Source organism: Phacochoerus africanus, chromosome 10 (assembly GCF_016906955.1).
Source record: "Phacochoerus africanus isolate WHEZ1 chromosome 10, ROS_Pafr_v1, whole genome shotgun sequence".
NCBI classification, from domain to species: domain Eukaryota; kingdom Metazoa; phylum Chordata; class Mammalia; order Artiodactyla; family Suidae; genus Phacochoerus; species Phacochoerus africanus.
The window spans coordinates 137936174-137955038 of NC_062553.1; the positions used below are offsets into that span (position 1 = coordinate 137936174).

Sequence of the window (18865 nt, forward strand, 5' to 3'; positions counted from 1 at the left end):
AGTTGAATACATGCATACGTCTTCTATTAGGCCTGAACGCCTAGAATGAATTCACTACGTATTTGCTGTGCTGCAGGAAAACAGCATCTCAATAACTAATTTTCCAGCTAAAGCTTTAGGGAGATTTTTAGTAAAATTTTAAATTTCTAATCTATAATGTATAGTTTCCCTAAAGTGAAGCTTTAAAAAACTGTATATTTCTTTAAGGTATCTTTAGCTGGTTATTTTCCATAAAGTATTATTATTATTATTATTATTATTATTTGTCTTTCTGCCTTTTCTAGGGCCACTCCCGCGGCATATGGAGGTTCCCAGGCTAGGGGTCGAATCGGAGCCGTAGCCACTGGCCTACACCACAGCCACAGCAACGCGAGATCCCAGCCGCGTCTACGACCTACACCACAGCTCATGGCAACGCCTGGATCCACAACCCACTGAGCAAGGCCAGGGATCGAACCCGCAACCTCATGGTTTCTAGTCGGATTCGTCAACCACTGCGCCATGACGGGAACTGCTAAAGTATTAATTTTAAGTGAAGTTTTGAACATTTGTTTTCCTTTGAAAGATCTTGTTAAATGATTGCCCTTAGTCTTAAATTAGCTGGGAATTTAGCTAACAAACAACCAGAGATATGTGAATAGTTTGAAGTAGAGATAGCAAGTGAAAATCTATATGAATCACATGCAGGCTGAATTCACCAACACATTTTTAGTTATTAATTTTTTAACTGGGGCAACAGACTGTTTTAGAGTCCTAAAAGTGAGGATTTAATTCTTAGAGACTAAACTTAGCTAGAGATAAATCATTGCATTTCTAAGATTGCGTACATAGGCAAAGTCCCCCAGTAAATGTTTTTCAGTGATAATGGTGTATAGGCATTCAGGCTTTCTCTTTAGATATGTCAGAAAGCAGTTTCAGATTGATAGGACAAATGAATGATTTCAATATCTAATTTTTTAGGAAAAAGATATGCATTGCATGTAGAAGTTTTGCTCTGTGATGCTAACAACCGAAGTTAAAATTTTAAGTCTAGAGATACTCAGGTAGGTACAAGTTAAGATTTTCATGCACTGTTCTTCCAGACTGAGTGCATAAATTTATTCTGTTCACCACCGGATTGAAGAATAGTGATGTGATACACTTTTCATTTGGATTTGTCTAACACTTACCTAAATACGTAACTCAGATGTGGATTGAGTTTTCAATTAGCCATCATGATCAGATAAACTATGCTGTAAAAGCCTAATTCATCATGTTGATTACTGTCTATTTTTCACACAGCCCATATTCATCTTTGATAAATGTCTTTCGTTTTGACATGGTATGTCCCAGGCTCACCTTTTACATTTTCTGGAATAAATCACTTAACTCCAAGGAGCCTTCTATACTCTTGGTAGAAGAGTATTTAAAGAACATATTTGGATAGTAGGGGTGCTAATTGTTATTGGGTTTTCATTGGTTATAAGTGTTTTCAGCATGCAAAACTAGCAAATTCAATAGTTTTGAACAAAAACCATGCGTTTATGATATATTTTCCAACTCTAATTTAGCATTAAGGTATCTTATTGAATATTTTTGAATTTATACTTGTACCTCTTTTCCCTTACATGAAAAATCTTGGCCTTACCAATATTAAAATATTTATTTGCTCTATCCTATAATATATTTAGCTACAAATTAATGATAATATGGTATTAGTAAAACTAAAACTAATGAATGAAATAAAACATTTTTTGCCAGTCTGTTTATCCTGAGATGATATTCTGTTGTTGGTATGCAAACAAAATACTGTCACTTGAAATAGTCCTTTTGCAAATGTGGTTATATATCTGGTTCATTTGTTTCAGTTTACGTGTGTACTGTATTTTATTTCTAATCATCTTACCCATTCTTCATTCTTCTGTTTCTACTTTTCTGTCTTCTTTTGGATTAATACAGTATTGTTTCAATAATCTGTTCCATCCTCTGTATTATCTTTTTAAGCTCTATCTCTGTACTGGTTTTCAGTGGTTGCTGAGATAATGATATGCTTCTTAAACTTTACACACTCTACAAGCAAATAATAGTATACTAGTTTAAAATAATATATAAACATTACCATGGCTATCTTCCACTCCCCCGTCTATTTCTATGAGCTCTTATTATCGTATGTTGTACTTCTACATAAGTTATGAATTGAGTAATGATTCAAAAAAACATGATTTTTTTTTGTCTTTATGGGGCCATACCCATGGCATGTGGAGTTTTCTAAGCTAGAGGTTGAATTGAACCTGTAGCTGCCAGTCTATGCCACAGCCATAACAACAGCAGCACAGGATCTGAGCCGCGTCTCTGACCTACACCACAGCCTGTGGCAGTGCCGGATCCTTAACCCACTGAGTGAGGGCAGGGATTGAACCCGAGTCTTCAAGGATACTAGTTGGGTTTGTTAACCACTGAGCCATGATGGGAACTCCTGATAATTATTTTTGCTTTAAGTAATTAATAGCATCATAAAGAAATTTCAATTCTTTTATGCATTTATATTTCATGTTTATGCTTATATTTATTCCTGCTTTTATTTCTTCCTGCACATCTAGGCTTCCATCTAGTGTCTTTTCCTTTATTTACAAGAACTTTATTTACTACCCGTGGTTGTTGAAATCTGTTGCTGATAAATTATGTCAAGTTTTGCTGGTCTTAAAATGTCTACTTTGCTTATATTCTTGAATGGTTTTTCTCTGGATGTGGAAGTTTAGGTTGACTTTTTTCCTCCGCATTTAGCATTTCAGATAGTTCCATTGTCTTGTGCTTTCCATTGTTTCCGATAAAAAGTTAGCGGTAATTCTTATAGTTGTTTTCTTTGTATAGAATGTCTTTGGCTCGGGGATGATGAGGGACAGAGGGATATACTCTTATGATACTCTTTGGTTTTCCTAGGTTTTTTTAGTTCCCTGATAAGGTTTTCTATGTATTTCTGTGATTGAAAGTCACTATGTTTTTTTGTTCTGTAGGTTTATGCCTTTCATCAATTCTAGGGAATTCTTAGCCTTTTTTTTTTTTTTTCAAATTTTTCTTCCCCATTCTTTCTTATATCTTCTGAGACACTAATTCCTCATGTGACATACCATAAGATATTGTTCCACTGATCTCTGATTCCCTTTAGTTATTTTCTCCTCTTTTTTTTAGTTTGAACAATTTCTAGTCTCCTATCTTCAGATTCAGTGGGTTTTTCTTCTGCCACATCTAGCCTATTTTTACATGAATCAAAAACATTCTTTAGCTCTGATATTGCTTTTTTTATCTCCAGTTTTTCCATTTTTTTTCTCACTGAGAGTTTCCATATTCCTCCTGAAATTCCCCATATTTTTATACATGCAGGGCATATTTTTATGCACCCTTCTCATTAGAACTTTTAATACTTTTATCATATCATAAGTCCTTAACTCTTAACTGTAGGTTTGCCTATATTAACTGTACTTTCCCATTGACTAAAGTCATTCTTGTCCTGCTTCTTTGTGTGTACCATAATATGTGATTTTTATGCTGGACCCTGACATAAAAAAAATAGACTAACCTAAATTATATCTACCTCTAGAAATATACATATACTTCCTTTGTCATGTTGCTAATCTGTAGTTGGGCTGGGTCTCAGTTTGTTCTCCTTGGCTATTTTTAGTTTACTACTGCCTTCCAAAAATTTGAGGACAGGATCAGGGATTTCCTTTTAGCAGAGTTCTCTCCCTCTCCCTCTCTCCCCCTCTCCCTCTCCCTCTCTCCCCCTCTCCCTCTCTCTCTCTCCCCCTCTCCCTCTCTCTCTCTCCCCCTCTCCCTCTCCCTCTCTCCCTCTCTCCCTCTCCCTCTCTCTCTCTCTCCCTCTCCCTTCTCCCTCTCCCTCTCCCCCCCCACTCCTCCTCATCCTCTGCCTCTCCCTGTCTCTCTCCATTATAGCTCTTTCCTTTATAGAGGGGAGTTCTCTTTGCCTTCCTTCTACCAGGACCACACTTCCCCTATCCCCACCAACCACTACTTTCTGTACCTTAAGAGACTTGTTTCCATATTAATTCTCCTCCAATAGCCTTTGACTGGCCCTATTCCTTGCACTCTCAGAAGGCTCCATGAGTCTTAGGGGGATCTTTCTCCGTTCTGCCCCCAGTTCTGCTCTGCCATGTGGTTTAAGTCCCTCAGGTTTATTTTCTCATTCCCCTTGCCATTCCCCAAACCTTCAAACCTTCAATGGGCTGCTTCCTTTCCCCTAGGGAAGATTGAATATGTCTTTGAAAAGAGGAATTATTTCACTGCCCTCTCACTTTTCTCCCTAGCCTTCAGTTCACTACTACTTTGCTCTCAAGGAAAATGTCATGTACTCTTTCTCTGGAGATCTCTCAGCTTTCCTGCTGTGTCCTCAGCTTTTGGCAGTTCAGCCTTGCACTTAATGAAGGCTATTTTACTTTTCATATCTTACTATTATTAGGTATGGGCTAGATGTTTCATTAACTGCCAACTGTATGCCTGAATATCAAGGAAAATAAAGATACATAGATATTTGCAAAATAAATGTCAACAGAATGTGTAGAATCACTAAAATTTTGCAAGTACCGTAACAGAATTAAGAAGAAAAAACTTTTGAAGGTGAATTTATCAAGCAAACTTAGTACTTCCCTTCATGAGATCAACTGAATATCCATGTGGTGTGTTGTTTCTACTGTAAAATGAGACATTTATAGGTTGAGCTTCCATTAGAAATAGTATATGGAACTTATATTTCAGCCTGAAGTCTATCAGTTTTTTAAAGCAGAGGATAACACAGATTCTTTTATATATATGTTATATACATGTGGGTATATAGATATATTTTTCTGTTTCTCTCTCCATACGTGTGTGTGTGTGTGTGTGTGTGTGTGTGTAGCTGAGTTGAATATAGTCCTATTTTTCCTATTAGTAAAAATGTAAGGACCATTCACTTGCCCAGTTACTAAACAGAAAATGAAGTAAGCTTTTCAGGAAGTTCTGACATTCAGAGAGAGAGAGGGGGTTGGTGGAGAGAGATGTGCCCTGCTTCACTCTGTACCTCTGGTTGCTACAGGAAATCTTCACTCTGAGAAACTATTGTGTTCTCAAGTCAACCTTCTTTCCTGATATTTGTGATTTCCTGGATGTCTTGAATTGTCTTGTATTTATTTCTTTGTGTATCTGTGCTTTGTATGCAATTTTAAGTTTGAATCACTGTTTACTGCTGCACAAAGCATGAAGGTTTAGTAAATTCTCTTTAGAAGTGGAGATATAAATAAATCATCTATCTGTGTTTGAAAAGTCTGAACTAAAGTGCAGTTGTATGCTTCCGCTTGTCAGTGGATATTTATGCGGTGAGCATGAAACTATAACAGTTATAGCACTGAAATATATCCTGTGCAGATAGCTAGTAAAGGAAGTTGCAGGTGTTAATGCCAGCAGAATTTTAATGCTCATGAGATGGGGAATGTAACACTTGCTCTGGTTAATGCTGCTCTTACTGGTCACAGTGAAAATGAATAGCAAAATCAATTTTCAGATATTGCAACAAAGTTGGGGTCTATATACTTAAACAATAGCAAATGCATTGTTTCCTACTCTTGTCTAGTTTTATCTTTTGGTTTAGTTAACTGAAGAACAGTGATAGGACTGGACTTTTTTATTGGGGGCATCAACTTTCCACTCCTCCTTATGAAATCCAAGATAAAGGGCTGACAACGATGAAATGTCAATGAACTTCTTACTCAGTAGATACTTGGTGTTGCCCAAAAATCACTTAAGTGAAGTTGATCCTAATTGTGACTTTAGCCTTTGTTATGACCAGCGTTCTGTTTGTGGTTTATCTTTGGTACATTCTGTTCCTTCTTATACTGAGGGAATGTGAGTAATGAAGCAAAGCCTCCGCAAGATCTCTGCTTAAGAGATGAACTGGGGTATAAATACATTTCTAGTTTATAAAGAATCACGCTCTACTTATTTTTCCTAGGAGTCAAGGAAAATGAAGTTAAGCTTTCAGTCTTTAGACCTAGGGGATTTATTCTTGCAGAAGGACTTTTGGGATTTTTTGGAAGGGTGTGATTTCAACACGCTTGCGTCTGTAGGCTTCAAGTTCATATTATCTGTGTTGACTCAGTTAAGATGAAGTTCAAATGAGTCATCATTGGACATCACCTATTTGACTGGTACTTCATTAAGTCCTATCAGAATAAGAAAGGGCAACAAAGAAGGGAATTAGACATGGTATGGTCTTTCGTACAGGTAGAGGTTGAGGGTAATACATTTGTTGGAGGGCTTTGAAGATTAAGATGAATGCCAAGCCTTTATGATTAAGAAAGTTGAGAATATATATCAGTTTACATTTACTTGTACCTGATCTACTTGTAAAGAAATACTGAGAAAAACATAAAACCATAAAACTGAGAAAAACCATAAAACTTAATAATAATAGATAATCATGGACCAAAGTTAAGATAGAGCTGCTATACAAGAAAATGTATATACTATGAGTAGCAGTATTTTTAGAACATGATGTAAATCTGAGCTTTTTGAAAGTCAAGGCACAGAAAGAATGTCTGTTATGTAATTGCTATTATATAATAAATAGGAAGCACACAAGCTTATGAAAAGACAAATTTTTCTAGCCAGCTCTGAACTCCAAGAATTGATCTCTTGCTATCAGCGTCCTTAATAGCAGTTTTCCAAAATACAAAATTCTCTATGTATGACCAGAATTCATGTGGGCTCTTGATATGGCCAAAAGTTGAAGGAATAATGCTATAATCTTGTCATAGGTTTATTTGGAAAGGCATTTCAAAAGAGAAGTAAAGAAACTAAATCTGGGAGTTCCTGTCGTGGCTCAGTGGAAGTGAATCCATGAGAACGCAGGTTCAATCCCTGGCCTCCCTAAGTGGGTTAAGGATCCAGCGTTGCCGTGAGCCGTAGTGTAGGTCGAGATGCAACTTGGATCTGGCGTGGCTGTGGCTGGTGGCTACAGCTCGAATTTGATCATTAGCCTGGAAACCTCCAAAAGCTGCAGGTGTGGCCCTAAAAAAGACAAAAAAAAAAAAAAAAGAAAAGAAAAGAAAAAAAAGAATGAAAGAAACAAAATCCAGGTATATTGACAGTTTGCTGGTGATCTGGCTTGGTATGAATAGTTTGAATAATAGTTATCAAAGTACATTTTGAGTGTAAACAAAAAGAAAATATTATACTAAATTATGTGTTAAAGGGAAAATGAAAGTGCAGCTTCTTGCTTCCAATTAGGACTGAGAGCTTGCAGGTGCCTGCTTGCTCCGTTCTTGTGCGCCATTCCAGCCATAGTGGCCCCTGAGGTACCTTATAGAACCCACAGGACTTCATGGACTACAGCATAAAAAAAAAGTGACCTAGAGAAATTGATGGCCAGCTTTCACTTGTAACCTCACTATCAAAAATGCTTTGCCCACTGACCTGGAAAGAAAGGATTCCAAAATTATTATTGAGAAGTGTCTGAGGTATAGTCTATGTTGTTGATCAAATGGAGATACTATGTATATAGAAAGATATATATATATATATCTCCTAGATACTGTGCATGTCTTTAGAAAGTTTGATGTTGTATGAAAATTAGATTTCCCTTATTTAAGTATTTAAATATAATCAACTCCAGTGTGTACAGGGCTTGAGGTGGGCCATGTGTGCCCATGTACACACAACACACACCACATTTTAAAAACTTAGATTGCTAATTGTGACCCAGACAAACGCTTGAACAGACATCTTATGGAAACAGGATTGTGTACCATAAAAATGAAAATGGACTGGATTATAAAGTTTATTAAGCATTGGCTTCTGCCACCCTCCTGCACCCTTGGGAAGAACTGCATCCGCGTGTCTTCACCAGGATATTAACTGCAAAAGACAGCCTAGACAGGAGTAGATGAGTTGACCTATGGCAACACTGAATGTTGAAAAACTTTGCCATAGTTGATAGTTGGTGGTGATTCCTGGGGGTAAGTAGTCAACAGGTTCCTGGACTGACTTTAAAAACCATAAATACAGGATTTCAAATTGGATTATGATGATCATTGCACAACTATTAATGTAATAAACTCATTGAGTAATAAAAATACATAAATATACATGTTTAGAAAGGATCCCTGATTGAATTCTTCAATTACTGCTGATGGAATTTGCTCTTTGAAAACTGATTTTTAAACTATCAAATATATGAATATACAGAAGAGGTGTAAAATAGAATGTAAGAAGCCATAGCCAGTTCTACTACTCATAGCAGGTTGGAATAATCTCTTAGTCTTGTCTTTTGCTCTTTAGACATACGTTGCCTGATTATATAGCTGTACAAGTTGAGATTTTTTTTTTTTACTTATCATTTCCTTACATCTTAAAAATTTAAAAAATGTTTCTATTTCAATTGCTGCATAACACTTAAATAGATGAATCATAATTTACTGAACTACTCTCTGATTGTTAGACAGAAATAAATATAAATTGACTGATTATATTTTTCATATTATAAAACTCCCATGGTAAATATTTTGAAATCTTTGTCTAGCTACTTTATTGGGCCAAATTCCCAAAATGAAATTACTGAGTCAAGGAATGCAAGCCTTCAAAGACTTACTACATACGTTTTTTTACTCTGTGGTTTTTGCCAGGCTATACTTTCACTAGTAATGCATGAGAGTTCTTTTCTTGCCACAGAAGCTCACTAATTAGGTAACGTGCTCAGGATAAGGCTGCATAAGACAGTAGACATTAAAAGGGAGGAGGTTTTATCCTTTTTAAGCCAGAATGTTTAATAGGCAAATAGAATGTTATACCAAGATCATAATACAGTGGTGTCAATTCTTAATATATAAATGACTTTCTAATATTCTAGAACTTATTTTAAGTTGGCAACCATGTCAATAGTAATCTTGTTTATAGTTAATTGCCCTAACTGCTTGTTAAATATACTGAGAAGGTAAACTATAACCTGGTCAGTCATTGTCTGAATTATCAGTTTTGAAATGAATGTACCTTAAATGTATTTGGCTACAACCTAGAGTCAGTAGTTAAATTCCATTGTTCTACCTAACCTTATTTTTTTTAATGTGTAAGAAATCTTACTCGTAATTTCTTATGTCATGCAAAATGAATAAATTTAACAATTACTTCATTGCATCTGAAGAATTCTGTAATCCCAAGGTGGAAGAATGGAATGTACTCATAGTTCATTTTTAAACCAATACATTCCTAAGATACTAATTTGGCTCCATTTTATATTAACTATGTGTTGTTATTGTTGAAATTTATGACCTAGTGACTTATAAGGCATGATATCAAGTTCAAATTGTTTGTAGTGATTGCCTAATTGAATAAATAATATGGGTGTTACCGAAAGCATTATGAAAGAATATACTTTGATTTTATCCATAATTTAGATGCATGATTAGAGCATGATTTTAAGTAAAGAAAATTATTTTTTAAAAATATTTTATTAAAAATTAAAAATATACAAGGGGTCCTGTTCTGGCTCAGTGGGTTAAGAGGCCAACATAGCATCCATGAGGATGCAGGTTCAATTCCCAGCCTCACTCAGTGGGTTAGGGATTGGGCATTGCTGCAGGCTACAGTGTAGGTCACAGATGCGACTCGGATCTGCGTTACTGTGGCTGTGGCATAGGCCTCAGGTGCAGCTGGAATTTGACCCCTAGCCTGGGAGCTTCCCTATGCTGCAGGTGCAGCCATAAAAAGAAAAAAAAATTTTTTAATTAAAAAAAAATGCAGAAAATTAGTATTATTTGTCTTTATTAATAATTATGATTTATAATGTAATACTACATGTTGTATTACTCCCTAAACACATATGCCACCTGTATTCAAATTTCTTTTTTTTTTTTTTAATTCTCTTGTCTTTTTGAGGGCCGCACCTGTGGCACATGGAGGTTCCCAGGCTAGGGGTCTAATCAGAGCTATAGCCTCTGGCTACAGCCACAGCAACACCAGATCCGAGCCACATCTGCGACCTACACCACAGGTCATGGCAAGGCCGGATCCTTAACCCGCTGAGCGAGGCCAGGGATCGAACCCACAACCTTGTGGTTCCTAGTCAGATTCATTTCCGCTGAGCCACGACCCTGTATTCAAATTTCTTGAATTACTTTGTAAAATATAACAAGCATAATGTTACGCATTTAACTAGCATTTACTCATTTACACATTCAGCCAGCAGAAATCTTGTGTTCATTTGTTTAGCATTGTTATACAATTTTAGTGGTTACTGTATAATTCTGTTACCAGAAACTAGTGTTAACCTCTATATAGAGAATAAAGTATTACAATTCTGTTTCTATGTATATTTCTATGTATTTAGGTTACATCGAATAGTTACTTATTAAGCCATTTGATTCACTTTTAAAAAGTTTTCATAACTTTTGTGTTCTTTGCCATTAAAGTGAAATAGTCTCAGAAAAATACACTAGTTGCTAATATTTTCCATTCTGTGCTAGTCAGTAATGAGCTGTCATGCTCAAGCTGTTTTCTGTCGCTTCGCTTGTTACCTTGGTGACATACCTTCATTGTATAGGCATTATGCGCATGAGGATATGGCAGACCTGAAGCCTTGTCATGTCACATTGCCTGCGAATAGCAGTTGCCTGCCGTGCAGTGTTCTGGCATAGACCACTTGCCATGATATCAACAGCAGCCCAAACATTCTCAACCTTAAACATAACTAGCATTAGATTGATGGATTTTGTAAGGCGGTGTTGAATAGTGTTTGAAGGGCCACGGACTCCTCATGACAGCCACTTGCAACCAGGGTATGTTGCCTTGACTTTAGAATATTCTGGTAAGTGGATGGTAGCATTTAGCATGAAATTACGTCCTAGGAGTGAGATGCCTGATGGACTACTAAATGAAAATGTCCTTGGCCAGTAGTTTCTTTCTTTCTTTCTTTCTCTCTCTCTCTCTTTTTTTTTTTGATTATTCTTTTTCTGTCTCTTTAGAACTACTCGCTTCTGTTTTCGCTATGTAATCTTCTGTCTTTTTCCATCATTGTGTTTTTTTTTCCTTTGTAATCCCTTTTATCCTCTCAAGTCATACTTTTTTCTAAATCTTCCCATTTTTAAGGTATGGCTTCTCCCCCAGTGAAGGTCTAGTTATTATGTATTCATTTTTTATACCCAATCTATCCATCCACTTGTTTCTAAGTGAGTATTCAACTTAGAAACTCTATGTCAGACACTGCAGTGACATTGTAGAGGGGAAATGGATAATAACGGTTTGTGTGTGTGTGTGTGTGTCTTTTTGTGTTTTCTAGGGCCACACCCACAGCAGATGGAGGTTCCCAGGCTAGGGGTCCAGTTGGAGCTATAGCCGCCGGCCTACACCACAGCCACAGCAATGCCAGATCCGAGCCTCGTCTGTGACCTACACCACAGCTCACGGCAATGCTGGATCCTTAACCCACTGAGTGAGGCCAGGGATCCAACCCGCATCCTCACAGAGACGATGTTGGGTCCTTTACCCACTGAGCCCAACAGGCACTCACATACTCATTTTACTGATGAAAAATCGTAAGTCGCTCACGCTCACACAATGAAGCAGCAGCAGGGCTGGGACGCCTGCTTAGGCTTTGGAGCTCTCAGATTTAACCACTCTCATCTTTCCTTCTGATGCTGCAGCAGACGGTTGTACTGTTTGGTGTAGTGTAGCTCGGCTGCGGTAGAGATGCAGTTGTGGGGACGAGCCCTCTGACTGAGAGAGCTGGGAAATGCTCAACAGAGGAGGTGGCTTTTGAACACAACCTTTTCTCTAAGGTTCCAACTTCTGAATTTCTGTAGAACAGAACGTTATCCGATATCTCAGTGAAGATGCCATTAATTCATCTCTTTGCCATCGTAACGTCACTCCTCATGCACGTGTCTGATCCTGGAAATTTGTCGGAAGATGATATGTTTAATATTCATCACTGCTTAATATGCATCGTTAACATCCATTTCTCATCATGCGTAGAGTTATATGATCACACTGCTGTGGCTCAGAAGGACTGATCTACTGCTCTGCTCAAATATTTATTATGTCATTTTCCTACTGCCCCCGGAAAAAAATTTTTGTAAAAGGACACATCATTTTAAAATGTTTTCTTGGCACTTGATGCCATTCTTACCTAATTTGGAGAAGAGCATCCTTTCACTTAGTATTTATTCTAAAAACCTTGTTTGAAGGTTCTAGATAGTACAAAGACACAGTCTGCGTGTGACCTGTGCCCACTGCATTACCAAGGAATTTTGACCTCATTCTAAGGTAATTGTCTCCATGCTCTTCTCCCCTTCCTTTTGCATGGATATTATTTATAAAAATTAGGCACAATGTAAGTAATAAAATTGACAGTTGTAATAATAATGTTGCTGCCAGAATTATTTAGAAGACAGATAATCTGGTGAATATTTGCTTTTTAGGCAAAAACAAATGCAAACTAGTTTGCTTTTTTACTTCTCTGTCTCTTCTCTAATGTCAGAAATTTATAGATTTGTTTCAGTTATTTTTGAGAGGAAAATGGACCAAAATCTTTTTTTTTTTTGGTCTTTTTGCTATTTCTTTGGGGCGCTCCCGCGGCATATGGAGGTTCCCAGGCTCGGGGTCCAATCAGAGCTGTAGCCACCAGCCTACGCCAGAGCCACAGCAACGCGGGATCCGAGTCACGTCTGCGACCTACACCACAGCTCACGGCAACGCCAGATCGTTAACCCACTGAGCAAAGGCAGGGACCGAACCCGCAACCTCATGGTTCCTAGTCGGATTCGTTAAGCACTGCGCCATGACGGGAACTCCCAAAATCTTGTTTTTATGTTTCAAGCTCTTTTCCCCAGTTGTTCCTTTTGAAGGTGCGTGTGCATTGGATGTACTGGATGTTAAAGACAATCTTGTTGATGTCTAGAGGGAAATAAAGAGAAGTTTTAAAGTATCAAGTTAGAGGACAGGTACTCTAAGAAAGAGGCAGGTCTCAGCAGAGCGATAATCTGGACCCTAAATTAGAAAGCAGTATGCTACCTTTTGGCCTATTAAGGAATCTGGACATGATTTATATAGTACAAGATGTCACCAGTGGCCTACCAAAGGGAGAGAAGAACGGGATCTTTTGTGACGCGTTGGAAATTTTATTTTCAAATAATTCTTGGATTAGCTATAATTACGTATGACACAGTGTGTTTCCACAAGCTTCGCCCAACTGCGCAGAGGTTGGCATGGCAAACTCCTTGGAAGCGTGGAATGCGAATAAAGTCGCCGTTCGCAGGGACCACCTAGTGGTGGCGAGCGGTTGTGACAAATGGACAACAGCAGCAGACAGGTTTGCGAATGAGCCTCTTGGCGAAGCGTGTTGTGGCACGGAGTCCCAAAGAGATGAGGTGGCATTTCTTCCCTTTCTCCCTTCTTCTCCTCCTCGGTCTCTTGCTACTTAAATACACTCCTCCTGCATCCATTTGAGAAGCACCCGATTTATCTTGGTTTCAAATGCGCCAGATTGCATGAAGGAATGCTTTCGTTTTCATTCATTCTAGGAACATACAGGTCCTGGCTTTGCTGTTTTTATTTTTAGGATAGTAGTGCTGCTCTTTACTTGGCGACAACACGGCTCTGTTTTCCCAAGTGTTTTCTTCACTCTCCTTGTCCCATTGCCATTGTGTAGATGAACCTGCTGTGGAAAAGACCTGAAGCAACCATCATGCCTTGACCCAAGGAAGGACACTTAGCCCCTCGTGTCTCATCGTGACATTGACCTGACCTTGTTAATCATTTGTTACGTAATAGTGGGAAGACTATGTGTTCTGATGCTTTTCTTTTCAATAATTACTGCAGTATTTCAATAAGGATTTGTGTCTTTCCTAGGGCCGGTGCATAAACTTCTCCCGGGTTCCTTCCCAATAAAGCGAATCTGGAAGACCAAGAGGTATGAAGAAGGTCCATCTACAAGGCCGGTTTCCATCCAGATGAAAACCAGTGCATTTAGAAGTTGTTGGAAGAGCAGCTCTGTTCGTCTCAGTCAGGAAATGTTTCCTCTACCTTCTTCTGCTTTGCTTTACACCAGACCTTTTCAAACACTTGTTCTGCCATCTACATGGGCGTTGATGAAACCCAGGGGCACCGCCTGCTTCAGGACACCGGCCACAGAGAGGAGCACGGTTATAACCTCCGTGCCGTGGTTTCTGCAAGAGAGTCCGTCTGAATGTGTAGAAGAGGAGAAAGCAAAACCAGAAGCGTGTGCATGAGCTCAAAATAGGGACCGCGAAACGATGGCGACGGCGGACCTGCCGTGGAGAACGGGGTGTTCCACGTGAAAACGCGGCACTGGGTTTTACACGGCAAGCGGGTTCGCCCCGGCGGCGTGTGAGCTTTGCCACCGGGCCGAGCAGCTCGAGGAGGCTGTTGCCTCGCAGCTCTGTCGGGGCGCGAAATCCGTCCGCGCCCCTCTCACCGTGTGCCTCCCGGGGAGCTTGGGACTGGGAAACCGTGTCCCTCCAGCGCGGAGGAGGGCGCACACGTGGCGGAATTGGGCAGGATGCCTCGAGGTGCTGGGAGCGAGCGAGATTTTGCCCTTGAGTTTTTGAAGCCACCTCTCCTTCATCACGCCCCTGGGAAAAGGAGGAACTTGCTAGCGCATTATTCCACGGGAAGCAGCCTCTAGCCAGAGACCTTGGGTGGAATTAAGGGACTCGTGACTTGGGGACCTGTCCCTGTGAGGGGCGGACTTGCCCCTCTTTCTCTGTTTGGGGCTCAGGAGTGCGCAAAGCAGTAAGAGCTCTAAGCGAAGCCAGGAGTTTGTTTTGCTTTTGATGCAAAGGAAGCAGGAACCACAAAGCTTCCGCTCAGGGTCTTTCTTCCCCCAAGTCTCCAAAGGCTCTTCAGCGTCACAAGCCAGCAACTCTCTTTGCATGAAAATTTCAAAGTTTAATTAATATAATTAAAGGCAACAGCAAGCAGCAGCCTGTGAAGATTTTGCTCATCTTTTTTATGCCTTTTGACATTGAATGACCTATTACTGTATGAGCATTGCTCGGAGTTTGAGGGGCACCCCACCTTGGTTGTGAGTCCTAGAGGGAGAAGAACAAAGCACTCCTCCCCCATCAATTTGGAAATTAAATTTTCAGGCGGGTCGACCACCACAAAATAGCGAAAATGTACGTATGATCATTTTTTTGAAGAAGAGCCACCCTCGTGTCACGTCGACGGTGCCAAATTGTGTTAGCGGGAGCGGAAGCACTGTGGGGGAGGACGAAGGCAGCAGCCGAAGGAAAAAGCTCAGATGATCCAGTCACTTTCGATACTGTCCTTCAGAGGCGAAATGGATATTCGACTGGAGACCTGACACAGCGCGCCTGCTTTGATGGGAACTGGTATAGACAATGACCAGTGGCTGGGTCAGTGGGATGTCTCTCTGTGCGCACAGAGGCTTATCAAATGACACTAAAAATAAGTTCAACAACCATCACACTGGAAGGGAGAAGGCGGACATTGCATGTTTGGCGGGCATGTGAGTGCACGAGACGGAAACAGCGGTGGGGAGCAGCCGGTGTAATTGCCCCCATTGTGCTCGTAATGGAAATTTCAAAGGACGCAGTGATTCGGATGGTTGGGGTCCGGATTTGTGGCACTGCTCCAAGAAGCCTTACTCACGCACCGATTTTTCTATATAGCTCTCTATAGATATAGCCATGTGTATCCTCGCGCTTGAATCCTTGGCTCAAGTTTATTTATATCACTGGCTGGCTGGATCCACAGTCATGTGTTTACCTATTCATAAATAAAATTTTACCTGTGCCTTGGCTCTCATTTTCTTTAAGCCCACATCAAGTCAAGCCTGGTTTGGTTGAATATTTAGTTGTCTTGGTTAGTTTCAGGGACAGAGTGTATCCAGTGGCAACTTGTCCCTGATGTCCTCAAGCGATACTGTAATCAGCCGCATGTGCAAGTGCGCCTGGGAAACCAAATATCTACCCACCGAGCTCTTGTGGACCGGTGCTCTGCGGCGCCTCTGGGGCCGGGCCTCCTGCTGCGTTCCTAAGCGGGTGCTTCATTTCTGATCACTGCCGCACCCTACTCGGCTCAAGAGCATCATGATACACCACAGAAGCCCAGGCTGTTGCTTTGGTAGCTGCTTTGAATTTGTCTGGTGTCATATGGCATTTGTATGGCACTTTTATTTTGCTACACAAGCAAGGGAACTAGACCTCTGCCCGTAAATGGCAAAACAGCTTTCTGTACATGGTAATGCCAATGGAGTTCCAGTTCTACTCCCACTATGAAGAACTCACTGAAGAGGGAGTGGCAGCGGTCTATGTGTAGCCTAAAAAAGTATCATTCATTAAGTTGAAAGACAGATGGAATTTTATTGCACTTAAAGATATGAAGCAGAGCTAGGTTCTGATTTTCTTTGATTGTGCTCACAAGCAAACAGAAGAATTTGCTTGAAGGAGTACTGTTTTCTCGTCAGAGGACTCAGTTGAAAACCTCTACACCTTCCAACTAAGAAAATAAAAGGTTAAAATAAAGCCGTTTCTATAAGCTTAATAACATTTTATATTTTATAGAGAGAAACAGCTACTGTTTAATTTTTTGGACACAGTGTCAGTCAAGATCTACTTTCTGTGAATAAACGAGTTAAGTCTTTATCCACAATCCATTTGTGTCGCATAAGGTTGCAAAAACAATTAAGTGGGAAATGACTCCTAACTTATGTGTCTACTCTGCCTGGAAAGAAAGTTTTGAAGGCATCTATATATATTTCATAACAATGTCTGTTCTTTATGGATTTGATCCATAAATATTTATCTATCTGAAAACTTTGATACTTGGAATGTTTTCCTTAAAGCATTTGGTGCTCCAAGAAAAAACATTTGGTGCTAAGAGTTGCAGCACTGATGCCTTTCCCCCAAGTTAATTCTATTTTAAATTCTTATATTTCTTTCCCAATGAGATGCAGAGTAAAATTTGAGACCCTCCATTAAGTAGGGAGCAGCATCTGTCATCTATGGATAATTACTATTTTGGCAAAAGTATGTAAGGTTTAAACCTCCTATAATTTAAATGGTTAGAAAAGAAAGGATTTGCTTATACTTTTCCTGACTTTCATTCTAACCACTTTAAATCATAAATTATTCAGTATTTGTTTTTCTAATAAATCCTTACTGAATGCAAGATCTGGGTGTCTCTGTGAACTTGAGTATCTAAATACCATTAACCTTTGTTTACTGCTCAGAGGCAATTTATTAGTTTATTTTTTAAAAAATTAGAACAGCCTATATTATGGCCATGAAGGTGTCCAAAATGTTTTTGACTGATCAGCTTACATGTATTAGTTTTCAGTTTTAAGAGGGGAAAATATAATCTGATCACATTTACAAATACTGTAAATCTTGTAATTTCCTCCTCCAGCAGAAAGCCTGTGGTTAACTTTTGCTAGATTTTATACAGCATCACATTAGTTAAGGAAGCGTATTAGTGTTTTATTGCTACTAGCAAACTTTGATGGATATTTGTTCACAGAAGAGAGCTATGTACATTATTTTAGTAATGAAAGAAATGTATATTCTAGAATTTTAGAGTAACTCTGGTACATCTGCTGTAAGTTTGAAGAAGCTGGAGGATGTTGTCTATGTGCAGTTAACGAAGTGAATGCAGCTCATATTCTAGTTTCAAGCTAGATTAATATCTTGCTTAGTGAATTTATGGCTTATTTCTGAGAACACTTGAATTTTTTTTTAATATTTCTCCACTTAGTAGGATCTAATTCAGTCAGTTTGATAAAAGAAGGAATCATAATGTAGCGAGCCGTATGTTTTTTATACGCTTTATTTTTGTGCTTTTCTGCCAAAAGAAAATGATGATAAGAAAGCACACCGTGTAAAATGCAAATGAAAATAGGCTTGTTGGGGTTGCTTTGCAAGAACTATATTAAGGTGAATGTGTGCGCGTGAGAGAGAGAGACAGAGACAGAGTGGCAGAGGTGGAGATTAACTCAGAGTGTATGAATTGTCTGGGCTGAAGAGTAGGATGACAGACGGAGGACCTAGACCGTAGACCTAGCCACAGCCGGCCTGCTGGAATTGAGCAGGTCAGCTTCTCAGCCACAGAATGGACGCAGGCGGACAGACGGATGGACGGACGGACGGACTGGAGATCCTAATGCTCCTTCCAGCTCCGACACCGTTTTTATGAACGTAGTCATTTTGGATGTTTTGGTATTTATGTTTTCAGAGTTTTAATAACTGGCTTTATTTGTAGAGCATGGTTATATTAGCTCTGCAAACTGCCATTTAGTTCCAAAAAAGACATTGAACCACAGAACATAATTTGATAATTAGCCATGACAGAGTAATGTCTCAGTTAATTTTTTATGGCTATAATTTGTCAGAGGCAACTGATAGTACAGTTTATATCTGATGAAGCCTCTCAAAAGATGAGTAAGATATTGGAAAATATATCCATGCGTTTGACTCGGACCTTATAGCCTTAGCAAGTGTCTCAAAGGCATATGTAAAGATAAACAGGAATTTTTACAAGCTACTCGTGCTAGCAGTTTTAATGATTAGGTGCTTTTTACTCTGCAGAAAGTTAAAGTATTAAACTTGGATCCTTAGTTAAAGTTGGGGAAAAATCTTAATTGACAGTCACTATGCCTGTGTTTCCCTTTGCAAGTATTCATTGGAGAACATTTTATTGATTAATTAATTAATTTTTGTCTTTTCCAGGGCCGCATCTGTGGCATATGGAGGTTCCCAGGCTAGGGGTCCAATCAGAGCTGTTACCACCGGCCTACACCACAGCCACTGCAACGGGGGATCCGAGCCACGTCTGCAACCTACACCACAGCTCACGGCACCTGACTGAG

At 39.3% G+C, this 18865-nt stretch overlaps 1 protein-coding gene across 1 annotated transcript in view; it reads left to right on the forward strand.

Moving 5' to 3' along the window:
* Positions 1–15795, forward strand: part of ANTXR2 (ANTXR cell adhesion molecule 2) — a 150122-nt gene extending 134327 nt beyond the window's left edge. The window contains exon 17 of the mRNA XM_047798840.1: positions 13867–15795. Coding sequence (XP_047654796.1) covers positions 13867–13905 — 39 coding nt within the window. The 3' untranslated portion in view covers positions 13906–15795. The remainder of the gene's footprint in view (positions 1–13866) is intronic.
* Positions 15796–18865: the final 3070 nt, after the last annotated feature.